Source organism: Delphinus delphis, chromosome 16 (assembly GCF_949987515.2).
Source record: "Delphinus delphis chromosome 16, mDelDel1.2, whole genome shotgun sequence".
Lineage (NCBI taxonomy): Eukaryota > Metazoa > Chordata > Mammalia > Artiodactyla > Delphinidae > Delphinus > Delphinus delphis.
In genome coordinates, this window is record NC_082698.1 from 48305153 (window position 1) to 48330711 (window position 25559).

General features: G+C 36.5%; 1 protein-coding gene across 4 annotated transcripts in view; it reads right to left on the reverse strand.

The window, feature by feature from the left end:
• BMPR1A (bone morphogenetic protein receptor type 1A) overlaps positions 1 to 25559 on the reverse strand; it is a 149990-nt gene that overhangs the window by 19706 nt on the left and 104725 nt on the right. For all 4 annotated transcript variants that reach the window (XR_009522450.1, XR_009522449.1, XR_009522451.1 and 1 more), the window contains exons 3-8: positions 20586 to 20804; positions 15963 to 16125; positions 13319 to 13421; positions 7268 to 7364; positions 7007 to 7106; positions 2827 to 2971 (exon numbers count right to left, since the gene is read on the reverse strand). Coding sequence is in view for 1 of the 4 variants with exons in the window: in XM_060034668.1 (XP_059890651.1) it covers positions 2827 to 2971; positions 7007 to 7106; positions 7268 to 7364; positions 13319 to 13421; positions 15963 to 16125; positions 20586 to 20652 (675 nt within the window). In the remaining 3 variants the exon portion in view is untranslated. The remainder of the gene's footprint in view (positions 1 to 2826; positions 2972 to 7006; positions 7107 to 7267; positions 7365 to 13318; positions 13422 to 15962; positions 16126 to 20585; positions 20805 to 25559) is intronic.

Genomic DNA, 25559 nt, shown 5'->3' on the forward strand with positions numbered 1-25559 from the left:
GACATGTTTGCATATTCCTTCTGTAAACAATTAGCAGAAGGACTGCTTCACTGTATAAAAAGTATACGCTTAACGTTTTAGTCAGCTATCAACCTGTTCCCCAAAGTAGCTGTATTCTGCATTTCAATCAGCAATATATGAGATTTCCAGTTGATTTATTTAATTTATTTATTTATTTATTTATTTATGGCTGCATTGGGTCTTTGTTGCTGCATGCGGGCTTTTCTCTAGTTGCGGTGAGTGCGGGCTACTCTTCGTTGTGATGCGTGGGCTTCTCTTGCTGCGGATCACGGGCTCTAGGTGTGCAGCCTTCGGTAGTTGTGGCACACAGGCTCAGTAGTTGTGGCTCGCGGGCTCTAGAGCGCAGGCTCAGCAGCTGCAGTGCACGGGCTTAGGTGCTCCGAAGCATGTGGGATCTTCCCGGACCAGGGATCGAACTCGTGTCCTCTGCATCGGCAGGCAGATTCTTAACCACTGTGCCACCAGGGAAGCCCTGATTTATATTCTTTTCCACACTTAATATTCTCAGTTTTTGTCATACTAGTGAACGTGTAGTATCTCACTGTGTTTAATCTGCATTTCCCTGATGATGCTGAGCATCTTTTCATGTGCTTATCTGCCATTCTTACATCTTCTCTGGGCAAGTGTCTGTTCAAATCATTTGTCCATTTTTAAACAATTGGGTTGTCTCATTCCTGAGTTGTAAAAATTCTTCATATATTCTGCAACACAAATTCTTTACTTGAACTCCTTTGCCAGTCTGTGACTTGTTTTTTCACTTTCTTAACAGTGTCTTCTGAATAGGAAAAGTTTTAAATTTTAAGAAAGACCAATTTATCATTCTTTAAAGTGACTCTTGCCTTTTGTGTCCTAAGAAATCTTTACTCAAAGTCACAATAATTTTCTAAAACATTTTCTTTTAAAGGTTTTATACTTTAATTTTTACATTTAGGTCTATAATCCATTTCAAGGTAATTTTGTATATGGAGTGAGATAAGGGTCAAGATTCACCTTTTGGCAAATGGATGCCCAATTTTTCCTGCACCATTTGTTGAATGGACTCTTTCCCCCACTGAATTACTCTGGCATCCAAATCAACTGATCACACATGTGTGCGTCCATCTCTAGACTGTATTCTGTTCCACTGATGTACATACCTATCCTTATGCCAGGATCACATAGTGTTGGCTACTGTAGCTGTACAATAAGCCCAGAAATCAGGTAGAGAATCCTCTTTATTCTTCTTCTTCAAAATTGTTTTGGCTCTTCTAGGTCCTCTGCACTTCCAAATAATTGTTAGAATAAGCTCATCAATTTCTACAAAAGTTTGCTCTGATTTTGATTTGGATTGAATTGAAACTATAAATCAGTTTTAGGATAACTGAAATCTTAATACTGAGTCTTCTGATTCAAAAACAGGTTAAAAACCTTAACGCTTATTAGGGGTTTTGTTCATTTCTTTTGGCAATGTTTTCTGATTTTTTTTTTTTTTTGCGGTATGCAGGCCTCTCACTGTTGTGGTCTCTCCCGTTGCGGAGCACAGGCTCCGGAAGCGCAGGCTCAGCAGCCATGGCTTCACAGGCCTAGCCGCTCTGCGGCATGTGGGATCTTCCCGGACCAGGGCATGAACCTGTGTCCCCTGCATCGGCAGGCGGACTCTCAACCACTGCACCACCAGGGAAGCCCCATTGTTTTCTGATTTTAAGTGTACAGGTCTTACATAAATTTTAAGTTTATTCCAAAATATTTCACGTTTTTGATGGTATTTTAAATGATAGTGCTTTTAAAATTTTAATCCCTAATTGTTTATAGCCAGTGTACATAAATTCAATGATTTTTGTACAATGACCTTGATAAACTCACTTATTGGTTGTTGTAGCTTTATGTTATCATCTTTGAGATTTTCTATGTAGACAATCATGTTGTCTGCACTGTCCTTTCCAGTTCAATTACAGAATTACCTGATTCAATGAATTTTATAATTAGAGACCAATGTATTTACTTTAAACAAACCAACTAAACACAGAATTTAAAATCTATCTAGATATCTAGTATTTATTATAAGGGTCCCCTTGACCCCTAAGTCTGAATATTTCTATACATGTAATTCTCTTAGAATTATATACAACTCGCTTTAATATCAGTTTTATGAATTGTGTTTTGGTAACATAGTATTATATTGAGGGAAGTATCCTCTCTGTGAAGATGATCTGTGGGAGTAACTTCCTTTTGATTTCAGAATCTGAAATAGTTATACTTCTCCCAACCAATCAGTTTAACCTTACAGATGCAAGGTATTTTACACCTGATTCCTCAAGTTGGCTGTTAAAAACCTGTGAGCTGGGCTTCCCTGGTGGCGCAGTGGTTGAGCGTCCACCTGCCGATGCAGGGGACACGGGTTCGTGCCCCAGTCCGGGAAGATCCCACATGCCGCAGAGTGGCTGGGCCCGTGAGCCATGGCCGCTGAGCCTGCGCGTCCAGAGCCTGTGCTCTGCAACGGGAGAGGCCACAACAGTGAGAGGCCCGCGTACCACACACACAAAAAAAAACAAAAAAAACCTGTGAGCTTATGTTAACACTTACATAGCACTTCATGACCACATTTTCTCTCTTAACCTTGCTTGTGACTCTACCTTATTCAATTTTTCTTATTTCATATTTTAACTAATTTCATCTTGCATTACTGTAACCATCTTTCTAAATAAGAAGGGAAAAAAGTGTGTCTAGTAAAGTTCCCTAATATGTAATTATTAAGCCGTCTACCATCATATGACAACACATTCTGTATTAATAAACCATTCATGTTTATATGACATTTCAGCTTACCAATAAGGGTAGTCCAGATCCACTACCAGAACTTTGTGACTGGTCAATAAGGTCTTTTAATGATTCCCCAACTGGAATAAATGCTTCATCCTGTTCCAAGTCACGATTGTAACGGCGTCTGCTTGAGATGCTCTTGCAATAATGTCTTTCAAAAAAGCAGAAAATAATCTACATTAACATTCTAAAACTATAAAATTCTAAGGTAAGAAAAATCTTGAGGTTGTTGACACTATTATCCTTCCTTCATCACATGGGTTCATATCCAAATTAGTCTTATCATAGAAAAATATATCCTCTGTTAAAATAATGTCCAGAAATGGAGTTTATGAGGTAGAGAGATATATACTATCTTAAAATGGAAAGACGTCCATGGTACATTGGCAAGTGAAAAAAACAGATTAAAAAACAGCATGTAAAGTATGATCCTAGCTATAAACATTTAAAAATTATATGTATCTATACTTGTCTAAAAGGATCACAAATATATCAAGTTGTATATAAGAGTTATTGCTGGGAATGTAGGAATATTTACTTTCTACTTTACATATGTATTTTCATCTGAATTTGTAAGCATGTAGTTTTATATCAAAATGAACAATAAATATACTTCCATTTTAAAAAAGTTTATGGAAAAGAAATCAAATAAGTTCACTTAATTCATTCTAATATTTTCAAAGGCTTTTTAAAAATTTTTCAAATTATGAAATGTTTCACACATGTAGGAAGGTAGAGATTAATTTATTTGGCACCCATGTGTAAGCCATTTAAATTTAATAAATATTGACATTATGCTATGTTTATTTTAGATATATTTTAAATAAATAAACATTAAAATATTTGCAGCTGCAGCCATTTCCCTCATAATTCCATTTCCCTCATTTACTCCTAAGAGACAAACACTATCCTGAAGGTGGTTATATCCTTCCTATCTATGTATTTATACCTTTACCATAAAAGTATATACACATAAACAACATCGTTCCTCTGGACACAAATGGCATATGTTGTATTAATATTTTACATCATGCTTTAAAAAACTCCTTATGTATTACTTATTTACCCATGTTGATACATGTTAAAAACAACAACAGCTCATTTTTATTGATCTTGAGTGTGTGTCAGGCACTGTTCTATGACTTACTTCATCTTTATTAAACTCGTAAGAGGTAAGTACTATTGTTTCCATTTTACAAAAGAGAAAACCATGGCCCAGAGGCTCATCATTTGTCCCAAGTCAGACAGCTGGCTAATTATTCTCCAATACTGAGGCAAGACCCTTCTGGGTACTATCACCAAAACCCCATGAATTATGAGGTTTTCAAGTCACATAGCTGGTGGGAACAGATACTATCCCCAGCCTTGTGTGAGCACTGAATACTGTTTCCTTCAATCTTTTCAGCCGTTCTTTCCCAGCCTTAGGTGGTTTCCTCACTTTAACGCACTGATCACGATTCAGCTGAATATTCTATGGGAACGTTCTGAAGATGTCTGGAGTTCTTTCTCTGTGAAACTCTCCTTTCCAGTACTCTGTACCTATGAACTATAGCTGCTGCTCTCTCCCCAGACTCTCAGCTCTATCTCCTCGATTCAGTGTCTGCTGGGCTACACCTGAGTTCTTCCTGTGTCCCGCAGCCAGAAACTCTCTTCAGGGAGTAAGCTGGGCAATCACAAGACTCACCTCATTTGTTTCCTGCTTCTCAGGGATCAGTGCCCTTCACTGGCTGATTGGCAGCTACTAGTATGCGACTGGGGCTTACTGATTACAGGTTTCACTGTAAGACAATCTGCTTGGACCATTTCACTGGACTTACTAGAGACAGAATACTCAGGTCTTTTTTCTTGGGCTAGATGGATTTTCCCCTAGAACAATCTTCTTATATGTTATCTAGAGGGAACATGCTTGGTTAGCAGGGTTCTGGAGGGTAGGGGGGCCCACAAATTAGTATGTAAATATTCACTTTACCTCCTTATTTTTATTATAATACCTCACCCTCAATAATGGGATACCATAGCTAAGAACATTTTTGTTCTTTTCAGAGACTACACTTCTAGCCTTCTGTTAGAGAGATGGTGGAAAGTCACATCATTATTCAGAAAAAGAGTAAGGATCTCAACATCTGTGGTACTTGGCATCCAAAATGGCCCACAAAATTTCTCAACTCCTGGTATGCCTGCCTTGTTTACTTCCCTTCCATAAGCAGAGCTCATCTCTGTGACCAACAGAATATGGTAGAAGTGATGGTGTCACTCCTGAGTCTAGATCATAAACAGCACTGCAGCTTCCACCTTGGTCTCCTGGATCACTCACTCTGGGGGTGCGGGGGAGCCAGGCCTCATGCTGTGAGGAAGCTCATGCAGGCAGCTCAGTAGAGAGCCTCACATCAGAGGAACTAAGGTCTCCTGCCAACTTGTGAGCCTCCGAAGCAAGTTATCTTGGAAGGGGATCTACCAGCTCCACTCAAGCCTCCAGGTGAGCGCAGCCTCTGCTGACATCTGAGCCACTCAGTCAAGTCACTCCTGAAGTCCTGACCCACAGAAACAATGAGAGATAATAACTGCTGTTTCAAGCCACTAAGTTTGGGAGTGATTTCTTAATGCAGTATTGCACAACTAATACAGCATCTGACTTTCTAAAAACAGACTTTCAAGCAATCCTCTTGGTTTTACTGCCCCCCTCAACTTCACTACCATAGATAACTGCTACTGCCAATTGAGCTTCTTGGGGAATTTTATAGTATAAACTGGTTGCTGTTTGTCTTTCTCATTTTCTAGCCTGGGATTCAGATTTCTTAGGTCTACAAAGTCACTACTCATCCATAAGCTTCACAGGTTCTACAGCTTTTTGCTGTTATCTTGTCTCCTTGTCCTAGTTGGACAAAAAAGTTAAAAACTCTTTATTGCTGTTTTAGTGGGGCACAACAAAAGTAAGTATGCTCAATCTACTTCTTTATCTAAAAAGTCTATTATCAAACATTTGAATCTTTGCCAGTATAATGGGTAAAAAATATCTCAGTACGATTCTAATTTATATTTTTCATATTATGAGTATTCTTAAGTCATCTTTTTATTTTTCTTTTAAGAGCCATATGTATTTCTCTTTAGGTAAAATATATGCTCATTTTTTGGGGCCTAATTTCCCACTGAATTGATTTTTTTCTTTTTGATTTATAGAAGCTCTTTATATTTGAGAAATCAGCTCTTTGTAATATAAGCTGCAGATATTTTTCACTGTTGGTCTGTCTTCTGACCATTTATGGTGGTTTCTACCACATAGTAAAGTTTTATTTTTATGTAGTTGACACCATCAATCTTTTCTTTTTTAAGGTTTTGGTTTTTTTGCTTGTAAGTTTTGTGTCAGACTCAGATTATTTAAAAAAATTCTTCCAAGGTTTGTTCTAGTATTTTAATCAATTCAGTTTATATATATAGTTTATATATATATATATATAGAGAGAGAGAGAGAGAGAGAGAGAGAGAGAGGGAGAGCGCGCGCGAGCGAGAGAGGGAGAGAAAGGGAGAGCGAGCACCCCAACCTGGCTAAAATTTATTTCAGTGTACGGAATTGATTCAACTTCATTTTCTGCCATATAGCTATCCACTCCCAAATCCATTTACTGAATAAGCCAACTTTTCCTCAGAGATCTGAAATGTTACCTTTATCATATACTAACTTTCTTTATATACTTGGGTCTACTTATGGGTCTAGTAACGAATTCCACTGATCTCTCTGTTTATTCATATGCCAGTAAGATAATATTTTATTATTGAAGTTTATGCCCTCCTCTTATTGCTCTTCTGGCAAATGTCTTCTGAAATCATGACTAAATGCAAACAATTCTGAACTGCCAAATAACTAAAGAATGATAATGCATACAGTTGATTTCTTGGGACAGGTTTTTAAATTTAGATATAAGGAAGTTCAATATTCTATAAATAAGAAAATCTTAAGTACTCATGAACATAACAAGAAGTATAATGTTGTGTCCAATTGATTAGTAGTAAGGTCTTCTGTTCCCTTAAGAAAACTATAATATAGTTAATTAAAGGAGATAACCAGAAAATACAAGTTAATGGTTCCTGAAATACATTCAGTGTCAACGGTTTCTGCCTACTGGCTTTAAGAACAACTGTTTATATCTAATAGTCAACAAAATATTTTGCATCAAAATAATTATCTTACTTGTAACAAAAGCAGCTGGAGAAGATGATCATAGCAATTATGCAGACAGCCATAGAAATGAGCAAAGCCAGCCATCGAATGTTGCCATCGAAAAATGGACCTGATAATGGAAGTAAACAATGAAAAAGACATTATCTTTCGATCACATCTTAAAAGGAAAAAATAACTTGTAGTGTTGAACTCTAGAAAGCTTGCTTATTGTTAAAACCAGAGAAAATATTTTACTGAGAATCATGATTGCACTATTCTCTGCTAACCTACCTATAACAACAGGGGGCAGTGTAGGTTGTAAATACTGGTTACATAAGTTGGTCCGACAACATTCTATTGTCCGGCGTAGCTGGGCTTTTGGTGAATCCTAAAGGAAGAAAGTTAGAAAAAATTGATACACGAAACTGATAATTAATTTTTAAAATATTGATAAAATACAGTTTATAATTCAGTGAGTGAAAAGGACCTGCTAAGTTTGTGTGAAAGTGATTATTGAAAAATTTAAATCTATGGTGAAATAGTGTTGTAAAGACTCTAAAATGTTTTTTCTTAAGGAGAATGTATGTATATGGATGGTGTGTTAGAACACTAAACTATAACTTAATTACAGATAAACAAAAGTTTATATATATTTTTCACCCAAAATGTGGCATATCTTAAGATATGACTATTCATTTGTTTTTAGTAAAAAAGTATTTAAAATCATGAGATCTTTTCCTAAAAAACATGGGTAATACATTTTATTACAGTGATAAACTAGCAGGGTAAATATGATCTCATAGGAGTATTGAGACTTAGTTGGATGAAACTTAAGATCTGACTAAAAAGTGGAGCGTGTCCTAGGCCAAAGAAATGACAGGTTAGAAAAGGTAGTCAAGTAGGCAGAAGATACAGTTGATGCTGCCTATAACAACAATGTGGAAACTAATGAACCTGATACGGAAGCAAGTTGAAGTGTACGTGGTGAGGATAAGGTCAAAATATAGAAACAATATTTCTGAGAGTTTTTGGGAGACCACCAACCAGATATGTGTCCCTAATACATCAGAAAATGAGCACAGGGAAAGACTGTAGTCATGGGAACAGATACCAAAAATTATATGTGAAGTTTTATTTGATTAAAAGTACAGTATTTGAGAAGTTCTTAACTTGAATGCTGACATTTCAGCACTACCTGCAAGAAGTGCCATTCTAGACCAAAACAGTAACAGAAAGGAATTGTCTGTCATCACAGAAGTAGCAAGAATATAAGCAGAAATCAACCTTCTTATTCTTAAATATCAGATGGGCAGAAAGGAGAAACCTCGATATAATCAGGTATTCCTTTAAAAATGTGAAAATGAGATTCCATAGGGGAATCTATATGGGATTCTATAAGGGACTTGAGATTATATAAGAGAAGAGAAGATGGGTCAAGAGTACTTGGAAACCTCCAAAAGCACAAGTTTTACATTTTACCTAATTTTTTAACTTTCTAACAATTGTTTTTACTTTTAAATGATCATAAAAAGAAAGAGAAAAGAGAGACATGTCAGAAGTTACACAGGTGACTCTGAAAAAAATATCCCAGATCTAGAGAAAACTTACATGAAGGATGGAATGAAGAGTATACAACTAAGATGAATAAAAGAAGCGTGAAGCATCCAAGAATAGTCCAGTATGGCTAAAGTTCAAAATGAGCTCAGCCTTGCAGGACAGAAAATGGAAAGAAAAATCAGGAAGGGGTTTTTGGCAGTGCTAGAAGGAAGACCACCAAGCAATGGATGTAGTATTGCCGACAAAATACTAGGTAATGGAGGACAAAGAAAATGAACACTTCCTTAACTCTCGTTTTGTTCCAGTCTTCTCTATCAAGGATGATTGCAGGAATGAAGAAGGCAGACCAAACGCTAGTAAGTGGGATTGGTATCCCAGAAGTATGCAGAGACCCTACAATGTTTCTGTGTTCTGTCTGAATTCCCATCTTCTCAGATAGGTGAATTACATCACAGGAAGTTGAGAGCACTTGGGAGAAGGCTGAAGGTGGTATGATTTAAAGATTTTAAAAACGAGGAGTGCTGTAAACTAGATAGCTAAATGTTGTATTACTTTTAAAAGGGAAAGAAAGACTTTGCCAACAACAGATTGGGGGCAGCACAGTATTATGGAAACAACAAAGATTTGGGAATCAAATAGCTTAAATCATAGCTTTGCCATTTATTAACTTTGTGACCCTGAGCAATGAACTTACTTCTCTCTGGGCTTTAGTTTCCTCTGCTATAAGACGGAGGATAAAAAATACCTGCCTTATAGGGTAACTGGGGGAAAATGAGGTAAAATATACCAAGCACTCAGCATATTAAATGCAAATAGTAAATGTTCAATAAATTAATTCTTCTTCCTCTAGTGAATGTGACACAGATCCCAGTTGACATTCTAGAATAAGCCACAAATGTTTGTAATCTCCTGGAAGACTCAATGTGGCTTCACTGAGAACAAGCAACATGAAACTCACATCTTTCTTATGTAGGTTAACTACATATCTGGGTAGGCAAAAGTTACGTGTGTCTAGATTATGAAGTTGGGTGACACAACCTTTCCGGTTCCTGCACTCCCTACTCCCATGCTCCACCCAAGTCCATTTGTATCTCTGGATTTAGGTGGGCAATAAAAATCCTTGTGGGGAAAAAACTCACTTGGCATTCACAAAATAGGAGATTCTAACTTATTTAGTGAGCTTGAATGGGGGAGTTGCAGGTGAGGGGGAGTGGTACACGATAAAGGAACTGAAACCAAATTACTACAAGAGATGGCAGTGCGGTTTCTGAGAAATAATTCATCCTACTGGAAGAAACAGAATAAGCCAGATTTACCTACAGAGACTGGACTGTGTGAGGGAAAATCAAGGTCTGGGTGAAGCATGGTGATTATCACTTGAACTCGTTTTGATTCAAACCTGACAGTATGTGAAAGCACTGGGAGGAAAAAGCTTAGGTAAAAGTAGCAGAGCTGTTCTGCTCAGATGAGGTGCCAGGTAAATTAAGAGCGAGGTAGAGCAAGATACACAGAAAGTGAGATAAGTGGTGGTCAACATGTTTTGTCTGTGTAACCCCTAAATGAATTCTGAAAAACAATGTATCCCCTCATACATTTTTAGACTGACACCTAAAATTTTTCATCATAAATAGCTGCAAAGAACGTACTGATAATTCCTTGCATATTGCACATGATATTTTAAAATAAAATTAAAATAACTCTTAAATCTATTCAGTAGAATCTAAATAATATAGCAATTCAATACCCATTATCATTATTTAAAAAAATAAATGGTCAAAATGCTTCTTTAACAATTGAAAATTTTATAGTGTTCCTTTTGCTCCTTGAGCTCCTATTCCGTTTCCACATTTTCCACAATTACATCCTAATGTTCATGGAGAGGGGGAAGGGTAAGCCGGGCCGAAGTGAGAGGGTGGCATAGACATATATACACTACCAAATGTAAAACAGATAGCTAGTGGGAAGCAGCCGCACAGCACAGGGAGATCAGCTCGGTGCTTTGTGACCACCTAGAGGGTGGGATAGGGAGGGTGGGAGGGAGACGCAAGAGGGAAGAGATATGGGAACATATGTATATGTATAGCTGATTCACTTTGTTATAAAGCAGAAACTAACACAACATTGTAAAGCAATAATACTCCAATAAAGATGTTAAAAAAATTGTCCTAATGTAGTATGTATCTTGATAAATAATTCTCCACATGAAAAATAAACATATATAATCTATTTTATTTCCTGTGATAGTATGTCTTTAAGTCAAAAAATTATTTTGGTTTGATTTATCATCACAATTATTAGTAGTATAAAATTAATCAAAACTGTATATATATTATAATCTTTATTAAAATACTAATATAAAAAGAAAATTTTATTGGAGAGGTATGAGATGAATGACACTTTTAAAAAAACTACTTCATAAATTCATGGATAATTACTTATTGCTAGAATGCGAAAGTCTGGCATTAACTTTAATCCTATTTTTATCTTTTCCTTTTTTGGGATCAGTACTAAGATTCTTTGTTCACATAAACAAAAAGATGATAATGGAAGGAACTAGTTATACCATTGTCCCATAATTCTTTAGAGACCTTCCAATCGTATGCTAAAACTCCTATAATGATCCTATTAGGAAAAATTATTTTACATGATCTAGCAAATTGGTTGAAAGCAAAAAATGAAAAACGACCAGATACGCAAATATATCTGCTATCCCCGAGTTCCCCACACTGATACTTAGATTTCAAATTATAACACTGTTTGGAAACTTGAGTATTTACATTCCAGGCCACTAATCTGGAAACTGTGACAAGGCTGATGGTGAAAAGGAAGGAAGGAAAAGAGAAATTGCTTAAGAAGCTCTGGTCTCAGGCAGATCAATATTAAGCAATAGGACCTGTGGAAGTTCATGATAGGTAAACCGATCCCCTTAAAACTATCCATGTGCCTATGCGATCCTTGTGTAATGCAGTCTGTGTGCACCCAGGTATATGCGTAACCCAGTTTAAAGCCTGCTTGGTTACATCATCAATATGGTAAAAGCTAACATTTACTAAGTCCTTACTATGTGCCAGTTGTGCTAAACTCTCTGCATATATGCTACCTCTCATTTGACCCTTACAAGAACTCCTTTGCTGATGAGAAAACAACTTAAGAGAGTAAAGCTCCCGGCTCAAAGTTCCACAGCTAGCAAGAGGCAGCATGTCTATCTGAACACAGATTGTCAAGCTTAACAACTAAATTACATTGATAAATTCATTTGGGACACATCTAGTTGAGGGGGCCTGCGAGACACTGGTTACTACTGTCGAGCTCAGTGCTTTAACCACAGAGAGGTCTTTCTTCAACATTTTAAAGTGATTAAACAGTGTACTGTAGTGCGGTTGATAAATATGCAAAGAGCACAAAACTGGAAGAGACAAACAAATCAGCATCCCCCAAATCCTGACAAATTAGAGCAAAGGATTAATTTTAATACAATGAAATTTAACTTAGACAAGTATGTGACAATTGTGTAACAAAACTCATTCCATTCCCACCTACTTGTTTGTGTCAAGAAACCAACAGCACCAATAAAGAATGGAAGAGATAAGGATGAGTAGAAGCATGAGTGAAAGACATGGGGATTTCAGCTGACAGAAAACTCCATATATTTCAAGAATATGGTATGACAATCAAACCTCTAACATGAGATTTGGCTGCATTTAGGAAAAGGGAAAGGAGTTACTAATTCTTGTTTTTTCTTCTTTTCTTCTGGCCAGACCACAGTCAATTCTGCATCTTACATTGAGAAACTGAAGAGTGAGTAACTCTAAAGCTGATGATTATAAGGGGCCGTCGAAGTCATTTTGAACTACTATTTTCACTGGGCAAAGACTATAGGGTATGGGGAGTAAAGTGGTACAAAAAAAAATTTCTTCACATAGTAAAGGGCTACCATATTAAAAAGGGAATCAATTTGTTCTCTATGGTCCAAGGAAGTACAAAGGAAGAGAGACTTGCAGTCATTCAGAGGAAAAGCTTTCTAAGGATAAGGTCAGGTCATTACTACAGATGAAAAAGGTGGGCTTGGGAGGTAATGAGCCCCTGTCACTAGAGGTGTAGCAAACAGATGGGATGCAATATGTGCGAGCGTGTATGTATGTGTGTGTGTGTGTGTTCGCATGCGTGCATGTGTGGTTTCTATCAACCCTGAGAACTTCTCATTAATTGGAATAATTTTCTAAAATAGCTGAGGCTTAAATTTGTTAACAAACAGCTCTCTCTGGAGCTGTTTTCAAAAACATTGGAAGGATCCCCTGGGGCAAAATTACTATACAGGATTTTGAAGAGATTAGGTTTATAACCCAAAGCCATCAATATGTTCATAAACTATTACTGATCCTCTGATTCCTTTGCTGTGCTGTTAAAGTAACTCCACTGAGATCTCCTTACAAGGACTTAAGGTCTCTAAGTTGTCTCAGAGAGATGTAAAGGTTATTAACCTGTCACCTTAAAGTCTTTCCAGTCACTTTTATAATCCAGAAATAAGTGTGACAGTATCATTTTTTACAGGCTTGACAATTAAAAAAAAAGATGATTTAAAACTTATTTTAAAGTAAAATAATCTGTAATTTCAATTGGCACAATCATATAACGTGAAGCTAGAGCTAAGCTTCCTCCAATATATTTGCTTCCAGAACACACAGCAATGTGCAGACCAGGCATACTTCTCCTTGGGGAATCAACGCTTTTCTTTTCCTGTGGTCCCTCCCTTCTTTATTTCATAGGCCTCAAATTAGGTCTTACCTTGCACTGAAAATCAGATCCTTCATATTTCATACACCCTGAAGCCAATGTGGTTTCTCCCTGGTCATCTTCTTCTATGATGGCAAAGCAATGTCCATTAGTTCTAAAAGAAAAAAAGCCAAAAAACCAAAAACCAACTTCACATTGGAAAGTACTAATTAAATCTCAGTATGAATGTGACCAGTTACTGATCTGATGGCTTTTAGTTCTGAATTAGAATTACATTCACATTTGACTTACTGGCAAAACCGTACGTGTTTTAAGGGAAATGAAAATTGTCATATCTGAACTAAAACCTAAAGGTCTAATAAAAATCCTGTGTTAGGTAGAAAAGGATTTTCTATTAAACAAGTCCCACCAAATATGAAATACTATGTAACTTCTCTTTGCTAATCATAGTCATGTGATCACAGAAAGATGATTTATACAACTTTATAAAGTAAATAATCTTAACGTTTAAAAATATACTTAAAAATAACTATCTCTTTTCATCCATAAGATTTTCAGTATTCCCATACTGTACACAATAATAAATAAAAACAAACTTTACTGTGAAACATAAAAATAGATTCAATGACAAAGAAAAGTATATTTGGGAAGATCAGACTAACTAAGATCCTGAGAGGCACTTTTTATTTAACATGATAGGAAAAAAGGGAGAACTTTTGAATAGCTGAATTTTCAAGAAATTTATATAAATGGATTTGTATTTAATAAAATGTTATCGGGACTTCCCTGGTGGCGCAGTGGTTAAGAAACAGCCTGCCAATGCAGGGGACATGGGTTTGAACCCTGGTCCGGGAAGATCCCACATGCCGCGGAGCAACTAAGCCTGTGCGCCACAACTACTGAGCCTGCGCTCTAAAGCCCGCGAGCCACAGCTACTGAAGCCCGTGCACCTAGAGCCCGCACTCCGCAACAAGTGAAACCACTGCAATGAGAAACCTGTGCACCACAACAAAGAGTAGCCCCCGCTCGCCACAACTAGAGAAAGCCCACATGCAGCAACGACTACCCAATGCAACCAAAAATAAATTAAAATAAAATAAAATAAAATAAAATAAAAAATTGGAAAACCCCAGAGGGGAGTATCTTTAAAAAAAAAAGTTATCATTTTAGTACTAGTATGCCAGAATTTTCTCCTAATATATTCATTAGGCTTTCATGGGTAGGAAGAAACATCTAAAAGATTTTTTTGTGTCCCTCCTTACTGTTCATATCAGTAAGTATACTGCTTACAGTTAAAAGAATATTGCATAATTATTCATTTTCTGAAATGAGAAAATGTTAAGTGTGAGGTGAAATTCTGTTAAAATTGATGATTCCCAGTTTTACTCTGGGTTACTAAGCCTCTAACAAGTAGCCCACACAGATCAAGCAAGAACTACAGACAAGAAGTCTGGCAAGAAGTCTCTTGGTGACAAAGGGAACACTCCCCTAACAACAGATCACCCAGTCTGCCACAGTAAAGTCAACCACCACCAGCACAAACAACAAATCTAAGACATGGTGAACCATCATATAATTTCAGTGTTTTATATGTATACATTTTGGCTTTATAGCTGGTCACATTCAAAGAGCATAAAATTATTAGGGAAATACAAATCAATAATTATTGATTATTACACCTTTATAACAGGGGGACAACTGACTGATGAGATTGAGTAGTTCAGGGAATTTTTTTGGCTAGTAAGTCAATTCTTCAATGTCCCCCAAGAATATGGAATAGAATTACATGATCATATATAAATATTAATTAGTTAACATGAAATTAAGTAGAAAAATTAAAGTGGTTATATAAATCAGATTTGGATTTGGGAGTTCACATAAGAAAATAACACAAAATTAATTAAATATCACAATATCATTCTTATAGACCTGCAAAATATTTCAACCAATTTATTTATTTAATAGGAAGGTTTTTTAAAAAAAATAACTTATTTATTTATTTATGGCTGCATTGGGTCTTTGTTGCTGTGCACAGGCTTTCTTTAGTTGAGGTGAGCGGGGGCTACTCTTCGTTGCGGTGCGTGGGCTTCTCATTACGGTGGCTTCTCTTGTGGAGCATGGGCTCTAGGCATGCGAGCTTCAGTAATTGTGGCACGTGGGCTCAGTAGTTGTGGCTCAGGGGCTATAGAGCACAGGCTCAGTAGTTGTGGTGCATGGGCTTAGCTGCTCCGTGGCATGTGGGATCTTCCCAGACCAGGGCTCGAACCTGTGTCCCCTGCACTGGCAGGTGGATTCTCAACCACTGCACCACCAGGGAAGCCCCTATTTCAACCAATTTAGAATTACACGGTTTTAGGTGAATTTTCAAGGTTTATTTCTGGTAATCTCTAAGTTTTCTACAATGACTATCAATCACTTTATGATAAAAAGATCACTAAATAAACCCAAAATGCTAGACAAATACCAGATTTCTTTTAGCTCTTTAAAACCTATATTACTCTAAGGAAATAACCATCAATCACTTAATAGTAATAAATGTTCCTATATAAAAAACAAGAAGCTTTTGGCTCTTTGGAAAAACCATATAAAGTTAAAGAAACAAAATTCAGACAAAGTAAACGATTCTTAAAATAGTACCAATAGTACTAATAGTACTATTCTCGTAACTTTAAGAAGAACTGCATAAAATACTTACATGCATGTGTTATTAATAGCATCATCCGGGCAGTGTCCTGAGCAATAGCACTTTAAAAAAGGCAAGGTATCCTCTGGTGCTAAGGTTACTCCATTTTCTGACTTTTTCTGGTCGGAGTCTGATTTCATCCCAGTACCATGGAGCATACTGTCTAGATTCTGCCCTGCATTCAAACATGAAGTTGTAAATAAACCATTCTGAAAAGCTAATTCTTTTATTCCAATTTTCAGTGAGAAGTTTCTAAGCTTTCTTATTGTATTAACTGCAGCTAATGTGTGTTTTAATTAAAAATAAATTTCATTCATATGATTAACATTTATTAACAGCCTAAAATGCACGGAAAAACTATCCCAGGTATTGTGGGATATATGGAGATGATTATGCCACAATTTTTGCACTAGTGAAAGACAAACAAGAGTGGCACAAGGTAGAATATGGTCATAACTTGTAAGAAAGGTACAAAATGGAAAGCAGTTTCAGAGAAGAGCGAGATTACTTCCAATCATTAAAAAATATGTATAGCTGATTCACTTTGTTATACAGCAGAAATAACACACCATTGTAAAGCAGTTATACTCCAATAAGGAGGTTTAAAAAAAAAAAGGCAAATTACAGTTCTTTTTTTAGACTCTGGTTCAAAACTTGTGACTAGTTTAAAAAAAGTAAAGTCCTTTATTTGTACCTCTATGTGGAAGTGAAACTACTAAGCATCTTGCTCTGGATTTTAATTGCTTAAGTAAGGGAATTATGAGAGCATGGGGACTAATCATATTATCTGGTGCCTTTTATCTCAAGGTCATTGGTTCAAATCCAGACTACGCTGCCAGAAAATGAAGGTCACTGTAGGGCAGTAGTTGGCACATGGAAACAGAACTGTGTTCTTGCATTAGAGTCTCGTAGCCTCAAATGACAGATACTGTCATATTTGATACTGATTCTTTCAGGCTGAAAGCAGAACAGAACTAAAACAACGTTTTAGTAATTCCTTTCTCCCTCTGAATCAGCTGAAATCAGCTAGGCTACTCCTTGTAGAGTTGATCTTCATGGAATGAAATGTAGAGCTAAAACAGGTATAAAATATTAAGAGAACTGTGTATGTATTTCATTATAGATGTTAAATAAGTGGTTCAAGGCATAATGTGAACTTGACTTAAAATTTAGCCGTACTGGTGAGATGAACTTGAAAAAAGTAAAAGTAATACATACACCACACATTGATAACAGGAAAAGAATGTGCTGCTAAATAAATTTTAGTGATTCCACGCCATAAATTTCAATAATGTTCACTTAATCCTCTAAATTGCTACAAAACGTAGACTTCATTTATGTTAAGAGCATCAACGAAAAAAAGGGGCGGGGAAGAGTTTCAGGAAGGGAAGAAATCCACTGGGCTAGAAATGAGGAAATCTAGATTCTGGTCTACTATGTTCCTCCACCATTTATCTAGCTGGATGATCGTGGACAAGCCATGTCATTTCAAGCCTCATTTACTCAATAAGACCATAGGACTAAAGCATATCTGAGGTCTCTTAACCAGTTTTAAAATCATATTACAACAACAGAAGGAAGCATCAATTTAACTATGGAGACCAAATGGCAAACAATATATTTACGCACGCAATTAGTTTTTCAAGAATCTAATGATACATAGAAAAAGCAGTATAGTGTGGCAGAAATAACACTGAAATAACAGTGAGAAGTCAAGGATTCAAGTCTTGAATATCTCCATTGATACGTTAGTCTCTGAACCTCAGGTCTCTATCTATAAAAAATGATGATAATAATTTCTGCCCAATTCAAGAGATTATATATAGATCAAATGAATGTATAATAAAGGGCTTAAATATAAAAGTGTATAAATGAAGATATTACTAATAACAAAGATCATACTAAAAGATCACCAATACCTGGAAAATTCAAAGTTACAGATGGTTAATACACATAACTTCCTAAAACACTGTTTGAATTTAAGAGATAGAAATATTTTAATTATAATAATTTGCATCTGAAGTTTATATTATCTCAAATATTAATTAACAAAACACTGATTAGAGGCCAACTATGTGCAGGCAAGTTACTGAATGTTGGAAACTGATGTGGTCCTTGAGAAACTTGGAAGGAGACAAAGGTGTATGTGTGTGGAGGAGATAAGCACATAAATAAACACAATTCAAAGAGTGATATAATACAAAGGTGCTATGTAAACAAAGGAAGGAGCCAATAACACAAACTCATCCTAGGGTGTCAAACGCAAAGAAACCTGAGCTATAAGTTGTAAAATTTCACTAAATAGAGGCATGGATACAAAGAAAAATAGCTAGCAACAGCCTCTCTGTACTCTCTCCCTAGATGACAGCACTTATTCCCATGGTTTAAATAAATCTCTTCGTTGATGGTTCCTAGATTTACCCCTTCAGCCTTGACTTGCTTAAGTAACTCAAAACTAACTCGTCTAAAATGGAATGCTTGACTTTCCTCCTCAAACCTGGTCCTCTCCAGGTCTTTGGCTCACCCTCCAAGATATATCTCACTTTTTCTCATTTTGGTCTAGTTCCTGCTATTACCCAGGCCCATCATACCATGTCACTTCCAAGACAAGACACTGATCTCCCTACTTCTGTTTTTGCCCCCTCCAACCCACTTCCCACATAGCACAGAGTTATCTTATAAACCTAAATCTGATCCTGTCATTCCCTGCTTAAAACCAATTAATGGCTTCACATACACTCAGAATAAAATCCAACCTCCTTCACCAGGCCTATTGAAGACCCGCAGGATTTGGACCCTGTGGACCTCTCTCTCCATCATGCCCAAACATACAGCCCTGTGTCAGTTCCTAGAACATGCCAATCTCTTTCTACACACAAGTCCTGTGTTTACAAAGCATAAAATTATGAGTCCTGGTGTGGGCTGGAGCTATGGGTTATATATATAACACCACTCTAGCAATCCATAGTAATCTCTAAGAAATAACTTTTTTTTTTTGGCTGCTCTTCGCGGCATGTGGAATTTCCCGACCAAAGATTGAACCCGTGCCCCCTGCAGTGGAAGCAGGGAGTCTTAACCACTGGACCACCGGGCAAGTCTGAAATACCATTTTTTCGACATTGGTTTTAGTTCTTTTCCTTAAGAGCAAATACTTTTATCTTATTATTTGAAGGGAACTATCAAACTAATCTTCTTTGAAAGGAAATGTAACAAATTTTGCTTATATTTCAGAGAAATATAATGCTTACTAAGATTTTTCACTTATGCCTGATAACTAATTACCAATTTATTTCATCTAACAAAAGTTTATCGGGACTTCCCAGGCGGTCAGCTGGTTAAGATTCTGTGCTTCCACTGCAGGGGGCACAGGTTCGATCCTTGGTCGGGGAACTAGGATCCCACATGCTGTGCAGTGTGGGCAAAAAAAAAAAAAAAGTTTATTATATAACAACTTAGGATGGGGAATGAGAATTTTGTATCATATTGTCTCTATGTGATCTATATAGATTAAAAAAATTTTAATACTAAATACTGATTACCTGGGAGTAAGGTAGCAAATACAAATGTTACTATTAATTTAAGTCATCTTCAAAACTATGATAGCTTTGGTCGATACTGATCAACAAGGCATCTAACAAAAGACGTTAAAATAAAGATGTTTTATTAAATAATGTGGTGTTTCACACAAAAATGTAGCTTTTGCAAGAGTGCTTTTATATTCTCAGTATGGGTACTAAACAAGGGTACTAAACCTAAGACAAAATACAAAGAAGCTACAGATTTCATTATTCTGTTCACTCAAATGAAAATGTCAAAAGATTTATGCTGTTAATCATAATTCTTATTAGCAGATTTTAATCATCACTCTGAACAAAACATGAAGAACAATCTGTGAAGGTATAAACTTAAAGAGAACGGAGATGTTCAGTAAGTTCTATATAAAATCATTTTGCCAAATACCACTATCTCTTCAGTTTAAAACATTGTCCTAATTAAACCATACAGGGAAAAAGCTCATATGCAAATATATAGCCCATCTGATCCTAAAAGTCATCAAAATAACTTCCTGTTTGGGAGTTCTAAGCTGTGAATGCATAGTGTAAAATTACAATATTAGTCATAAATAAAACTTTGAGTACTCTGAAGAAATTTTAACATTTGGCACACAGAAATTCCATTTATGTTTCTCAACTCTTAACAACAATAAAATGTTTTTTAAAAATTGACATTTATTCCTTATTGTATTTTAAAGGGGAGAGGTATTTTAAAACTAAGTCTTGAGTACCTATTATCCTTAGGCACTAGGTCACCTACTTTATTTTATATTTTATCTCATTTAATCCTCATAAGACCTGGTGTTGTACATCATAATGCCTATGTTACAGATAATACACAAAGTTCAAAGAGGCTGAGATTTTATACAGACTTGAAAATGTTTCTATCATAGTGAAGTTCAAAAATTATTTGGCATGTGTTTGTTCTTTGCCTCTATACTTAAAAGCTATTGGCATACTGGGCCTAACTGTTCAAAACGGGACATGAGTTGAAAGAGCGGTCCTAAGAATGAGTGTTTTTTATATACAGAAATAAATTACTAAAAAAGAGATAAGATTGCTTAAATGAACACTGATTTACCTTGAACATGAGAAATGATGAACAGATAGGCTCCCAATAATCTGATGTAAATATACAGCTGAGTCATTGTTCAATTTTAACGTACTCTGTACACTGTCACCTTTAATAACTAGTCTTGTTATGTCACTAATTTAAAAGACTTTCATTCAATGAGATTTTCTTATAAAAGGTCTCGATCACTTGACAATGACTCCAGCTTCCACTGCTTTCTCTTGATTCCTGAAAGATAAAAATATTAAGAAGGAAATGAATATAACTGAATTCTGGAATGTTTTCAAAAACTAGGAGAGGAAAAACAAATGCCCAAACATACCTTTAAACAATGTAATACATTATTAAAGATTAATGTTATCATTGTTAAAAAAAAAAGTCACTGTAATTTAAAAGCTTAAATAATTTATTAATAGGTTGCCACCTCTCCTGACCTTAGATTAACCATATGTAAAATAAGATAAGAACACTAATAATCTTAACAGTCTTTTCTGGCTGCTCTAAAGTAATTATTTTATTGCTATTAAGAAAATTTCTAAATATATTAAGAATAAAACAGGAAGAGCTGAATTTAGAACACTAAGCTAGGACTTCCCTGGTAGCGCAGTGGTTAAGCATCTGCCTGCCAATGTAGGAGACATGGGTTCGAGCCCTTGTCCGGGAAGATGCCACATGCTGCAGAGCAACTAAGTCAGTGCGCCACAACTACTGAGCCTGCACTCTAGAGCCCGCGAGCCACAACTACTGAGCCCACATGCCACAACTACTGAAGCCCACGTGCCTAGAGCCTGTGCTCCTCAACAGGAGAAGCAACCACAATGAGAAGCCCCCGCACCACAATGAAGAGTAGCCCCTGCTCGCTGCAACTAGAGAAAGCCTGAGCACAGCAACAAAGACCCAAAACAAACCAGCCAAAAATAATAAATAAGTAAATTAATTAATTAAAACATAAAACAGTAAGCTACTCATAAAAAATTTTTCAATCCTAGTAGATGTGATAAATAAAAACAACTTGAATCTTTCTAATAAATAATGTATTCTATAGATAGAAGGCCGACCTAGAAAAACATTTAAATATGCAGCATGCTTCCTCATTAAAGCAAAAACATTAGAAATGTATCTTAAATGAAATTATTTACCTAAAATACTACAAATCTGAATTCATTAGGATAAAACTGAGCTTTTCATATGGATCACATGAAACATAACCTCCCCAATTAAGGTTTGGCAATTATAAGATAGTTAAAGAGGTAACAGAAAAAAAGGTTAGTTTGTGTAAAGATGAATATGATTCTGTTTCTTCTCTCATCCTGCTGGTTCAGGCAACTGATTTTACTGACGTCAGCCTGAATTATTCCTCAATGAAAATGATATTATTTATTTGTAACACAATTATCCTGGCATGATTTCTACCATAAATATCCCAAGCTTTCTATGTTAACTAAGAATTTTTCACTTTAACTAGCTCTCCAAAGGCACTTAAGAGTATTGAGGAAATAAGATATACAGTGAGATGTCATTTATATTGTACATTTTATATATGGCTTATTCTAAAATCTCTAATTTCTCTACTATGAAATTAATTTGATTTCCATCTACATAATGTTGAGAGAGTAAGATGTAAAGTCTAAAATTATTACAGAATAACATCTGTAATATGAGTTAACAGTATTTGAGAAAACTCACTTCTTGAAATTATGGGATACTTGTTCCAGGTTTCAAATTCAAAAGAAGTTTCCAGTATATTTCCAACATTGAACTCTCTCCTTATTTCTATTTGCCTATTAAATATCTCCACTAGGATTACATCCCACCTGTCCAAATCAAACTCATTAACTTTCCTTCTCATTGCTCTAGACCTGCCTCCTCCTCCTCCACTTGCTATCACAGAGGAGGGTGGTGTCATCCCTCCAGTCACCCGTGCCAAAAACCCTGGTATCATTTCTGCCTCTCTTCCTAGCTCTCACTCTCTCCCCATACCTTCACTCATTTATTCATTCACTCACTTATTCACCAACAGTGTTTTCTGAGTATGTATTATACATCAATGCAAGGGGCTAGAAATAAAAATATGAGTATGACAGATTCTACTTCAAGGGCCTCATATTCTTGGTCAGGAAACGGACTGCTATGACTGGTTCCATCTTTCAGTGTCACTGCTTCTTCATCAGTTTATTTAAGCTAATATGTGGTCCTGTCTCATTACAGGTACAACCAAGGCATCCTGCAGTACAGTCGATGAGACCCTAAGCACCTGCCACACTCACAGTCCCTTTCAGAGGAAAGGGATCATGTGTGATTCCTTCTACACAAACATCTGTGACTCTACCACTCTCCGCACAAGTTTAAATCCTGGATCTGCCTTAAATAAGTAACTTCACCTCTCTGGATGAGTTTCCTCATCTGTAGAACTGGAATTATATTAACTCACAATTATTTTGAGAACTACATGAGGTAATAGCTAACATATATTCACCTCTATGTGGCAGACCATTACAATGCTTTGAATATATTAATATTAATTTACAGAATCATCACAACCACCTTGTAAGATAGGCACAATTTATTATTTTAACTTTACAGATGAGGAAACTAAGGCAAGTGGAGTTTAAGGAATTTATCAAAGATCACACAGCTGGTAAGTGTCAGGGCCATAATTCTAATCAAGAGGATCTGATTCTCGAGCCCATGTGTTAACTGCTACCCTATGCTGCCTTGCTGGATATTTTACATACATTACATAATGTAAACTATACATTATAAAGTATTTAGAAAAGCCTGGTACAGAGTAGGTACTTAATAAAAGTTTCCTCCTCTCAGACATGTTTATAACATACTTGCCAACCTGGCACAGGAAGTAACAGGTGCTCTCCACGACAATCCCATCTGCAAGACATTTTTATACACTAAAAACCCTGCAACAACTTGTATGGAGAACAGCTATCAGCCAAGAGAAGGCTAAAGGTAAAATGGCTTCAAGTGCCTCATTTGTAATCTAACAATGGAAGCCCCTAATCTTTAAAAGAAAAATGTTAGGTTTTAGTTGACTACAAGCTCAATAAGCATCAGTGCTTATGACAATTCTAAGACATGAAGGCAATCTAATCAAGCGTTGATAGAAGCACACTGCCATAATCAAAGAGGGTAACCATCTTACTTTATCCCACCTGGTCAGGCCTCAAATACTTTAGAGAAGAATGACAAGAATGCAAAGGATAGAGAAATGACTACACTTGAGATACAACTGAAAGGACCAGGGATCTTTGCTCACAGAGTATCAAAGGAATAAAGTGTGAATGTACCTCTGCCAAGGACATGACAGGCATGATGCAAACAAGACTAGACCAATTAAATGACTTATCAGATTCCCTCCAGCTCTGAATTCCTGAGTGAATAGTGTTCTCGCTATTGAATGTTAATTTATTTCCCAAATATTTATTAAGTGCCTATTATATACATGATTCTGTATGAGACACTGAGAATATAGTGAGAGAGCAAAACAGACTGAGCCTTCATGGAGTTCACAGTCAAATAAGATAATTAAGATATTTAGACATCAAACAAGACAATACAATGATACGTGATCACAACTTGAGGTGAGTGCAAAAAAGAAAAGTGCCAGGTCCTTGAGGGACATGGGAAGTGACCTAATCTAATTCAGATAGAGTGTTCAAGGGAAGCAATGTAGAAAAGTGACATTTAAGGTGTAATCTGAAGAATAAAAGAGTTATTTAGTCAGGTAAAGACACGAGGTTGGGGAGGGGGCTTGTTCTAGGCGTAAGGAACAGCCTGCTCAAAGATCTTGAGGCAGAGAAGAGCAAAGGAGAACACAATGTTTCTGAAATGTTGAGAACAAGGGTTAATGTAGTGGAAGATGAGGTTGAAGAGACAGAAAAGTCAAGGACCAGGTCAGGCAAGATCATATGAAGGATTTGGGATTTAAATGTAAGTGGGATGGGAAGGCAATTATCTGGTTTCTCTGTAATGAACTGGAGGGGACAAAAGCAGAAGGAAACAGACCATTAAGAAGGATATTGTAGCAGTTTAGGAGAGGGACAATAGTGGTTAAGCTTAGGGTGGTGGTGGTACAGTGGATGGAGTCAAGATATATTTCACAGATTCAGTAGGCCTTGGTAATGGATTAAATGTGGGGGTAAGGGAGAGTGAGGGGGTCAAAAAAGATCCCTACATTTCCGGCATGAGCAATTACCGAAAATGGGGACAAATGGATTTTGAAAAAAGTGGGGAGAAGAGATCAATGGTTCAATTTTTAGACATTTGAAATTACTCAAAGGGAATGTCTAATGGGCATTTTTTTTTTTTTTTTTTTTGCGGTACGCGGGCCTCTGTTGTGGCCCCTCCCGTTGCGGAGCACAGGCTTCGGACGCGCAGGCACAGTGACCATGGCTCACGGGCCCAGCCGCTCCGCAGCATGTGGGATCTTCCCGGACCGGGGCACGAACCCGTGTCCCCTGCATCGGCAGGCGGACTCTCAACCACTGCGCCACCAGGGAGGCCCTGTCTAATGGGCATTTGGTTCTGAAACTTAAAGGAAACTTTTGAGACTGAAGATATAAATCTGTTATGTCAACAGCATAGAGATATTTAAAGCTACAGTTCTGTATGAGATGGCCTTCTAGAATGAAAAGAGAAGAAGGCACCAGAACACCAATGTTCATTTAAAAATTAGATTAATAAAAGCATTAACATCATATGTATTTACTTGGCATTCACTGATAAAAATAAGTTCATGGTCCAGGATCCATCATGTACAATATTAATATAGTATACATTACCACAGCTGGAATATAAACTAATATTCATAAGTGATATTTTCCACAGTTAAAAAAACCCCACCAATCTACCAAAAGATCATTACGGTGATCTAAAATATGTCCACAAATGCTCTGACACTATCTTCAAAAGGTGAAGCCTAATTTCCTCCCTTGAATTCCCACTGGACTTAATGACTCACTTCTAACA